Source organism: Perkinsus marinus, assembly GCF_000006405.1.
Source record: "Perkinsus marinus ATCC 50983 genomic scaffold scf_1104296944784, whole genome shotgun sequence".
Taxonomy (NCBI): Eukaryota; Perkinsozoa; order Perkinsida; family Perkinsidae; genus Perkinsus; species Perkinsus marinus.
The window spans coordinates 1-1,578 of NW_003211269.1; the positions used below are offsets into that span (position 1 = coordinate 1).

General features: G+C 48.8%; 1 protein-coding gene across 1 annotated transcript; it reads left to right on the plus strand.

Moving 5' to 3' along the window:
• Positions 1 to 789: 789 nt before the first annotated feature.
• On the plus strand, positions 790 to 1,098 carry Pmar_PMAR011398 (hypothetical protein; the record flags this gene model as incomplete). Its single annotated transcript, XM_002779966.1, has 1 exon — positions 790 to 1,098. One exon carries the CDS (start codon positions 790 to 792, stop codon positions 1,096 to 1,098), a length of 309 nt encoding a protein of 102 aa, XP_002780012.1.
• Positions 1,099 to 1,578: the final 480 nt, after the last annotated feature.

A 1,578-nucleotide genomic window follows, 5' to 3' on the forward strand; every position in this document is an offset into this window, starting at 1 on the left:
AAGACGGGTAATCGCCCCGGTGTCTCTCCCGAGGCATAGAAGGAAGAACAGGGAATTTACGGATGATCGTAGCATGCTTTGCGTACAGCGGCTTGGGGCGCCACCAAATACCAAGACGAGCAATGAATCGATCATGTGTCTCCCGGGCGGATAGCGCCTATCCGCTGCGTTGCTTCCACGGGGCTTAGCCCTGATTGAGACCCCGCTAGGTGCAGGTAGCTCATCGAAGTGGGTCTTTCTGGTGCTCCAAGACGATGCGCTGACTCACCTGGATGTGTTCTCGTTGCATCGTTCGAAAAGCGTCATACCCGTTTTTTGACTCCTTGCCATTCAACAGTGAGATATTTCAGTGCCTTCTGGACTGAGCTTGGGTTCGTTTTCGAGTCGAATCACAACCCTATTAACGGCATGGTTTCATGATGTAGCTGTATAGTGCATTACAAGCGTTCATTATACCCACGTGCGCAATACTCAAGAACTCAAAGACATCAATAACAACACTGGTGAGACGCAGAAGGTATACAACGGAATAGCACTTATAGTGCCCAACAGTCGCTCACCCGAGCCTGTTAGAAATGCCCTCGAGAGAGAACAAGCCCTGCTGAATCAGCACGATCCAGTAGCCGTCGAGATCCAGGTTGGATTATCCAGCACAAACACGATGTTGCGCAAGGCGCTCTCGTTGGGTCTCTTATGAGAAGGGGCGACCTGTCGTAAAAATAAACACTCAACTCAACTAACTTGAATTAATACACCAACCACATCGTGTCATTACACAAAGGACTTTTCATGTTGCATCATGCAACTTGCGTGTTACCCTACACGAAGTTTGTGGAGTGTAGAGTGGTGCAAACACTGGTCCGTGAGGCCCTCGCCCGCGAAGCTAGTTACTCTGAGCCTAGTTACTCTGTGCTATTCTCTAGCCTATGTATTTACTTTGATGATGATGATGATGATGATGATGATGATGATGTTGTTGTTGTTGTTGTTGTTGTTGTTGTTGCCGGTCTTAACTTTATTGTGATGTTTGTTGTTGTCGCTGCCGGTCTTAACTTTATTGTGAGGTTCACTGACACTTACTTTATCATCAACGAGTGAATGGACCGATCTTTTTTTCACGGTGAGCGTGCTGGGTCAATTTTCTCGCCCTCCAGCACCCGGTTGTTTCTGATTGTCTGCAACTTGGCGGGCAATCCCTAGCTCAGCTAGGCTAGCTGTGTGAGGGTGGAAAACTGGCACTGGCGGTCCGATGGACACCGGTAAAGTCGGCAGGGTGGGACGAGTTGAGTTGACGAGTTTTGGGTGGGAAGCTGTGACCGGACCGGTGTTTGCATCCCATATGCCTTTCGCTGGAGAATCAAGCTAGCCGAAGAGTACTGGAAGAAGTCATCATGTTTTGAGTACCCGTAGATAAGCATGTGACGCGCACGTGAATCGGGACAAGACTTACCTGACAACCTGCATCTTCAATTGGTCGACATAAAACTTGAGACCTCTCTCAGCATGCACCAGTTGTGACAGAGGATCGCAGACAATGTTGTGCGTTGCAAACCACAACACGCAACATTGTCTTCGATA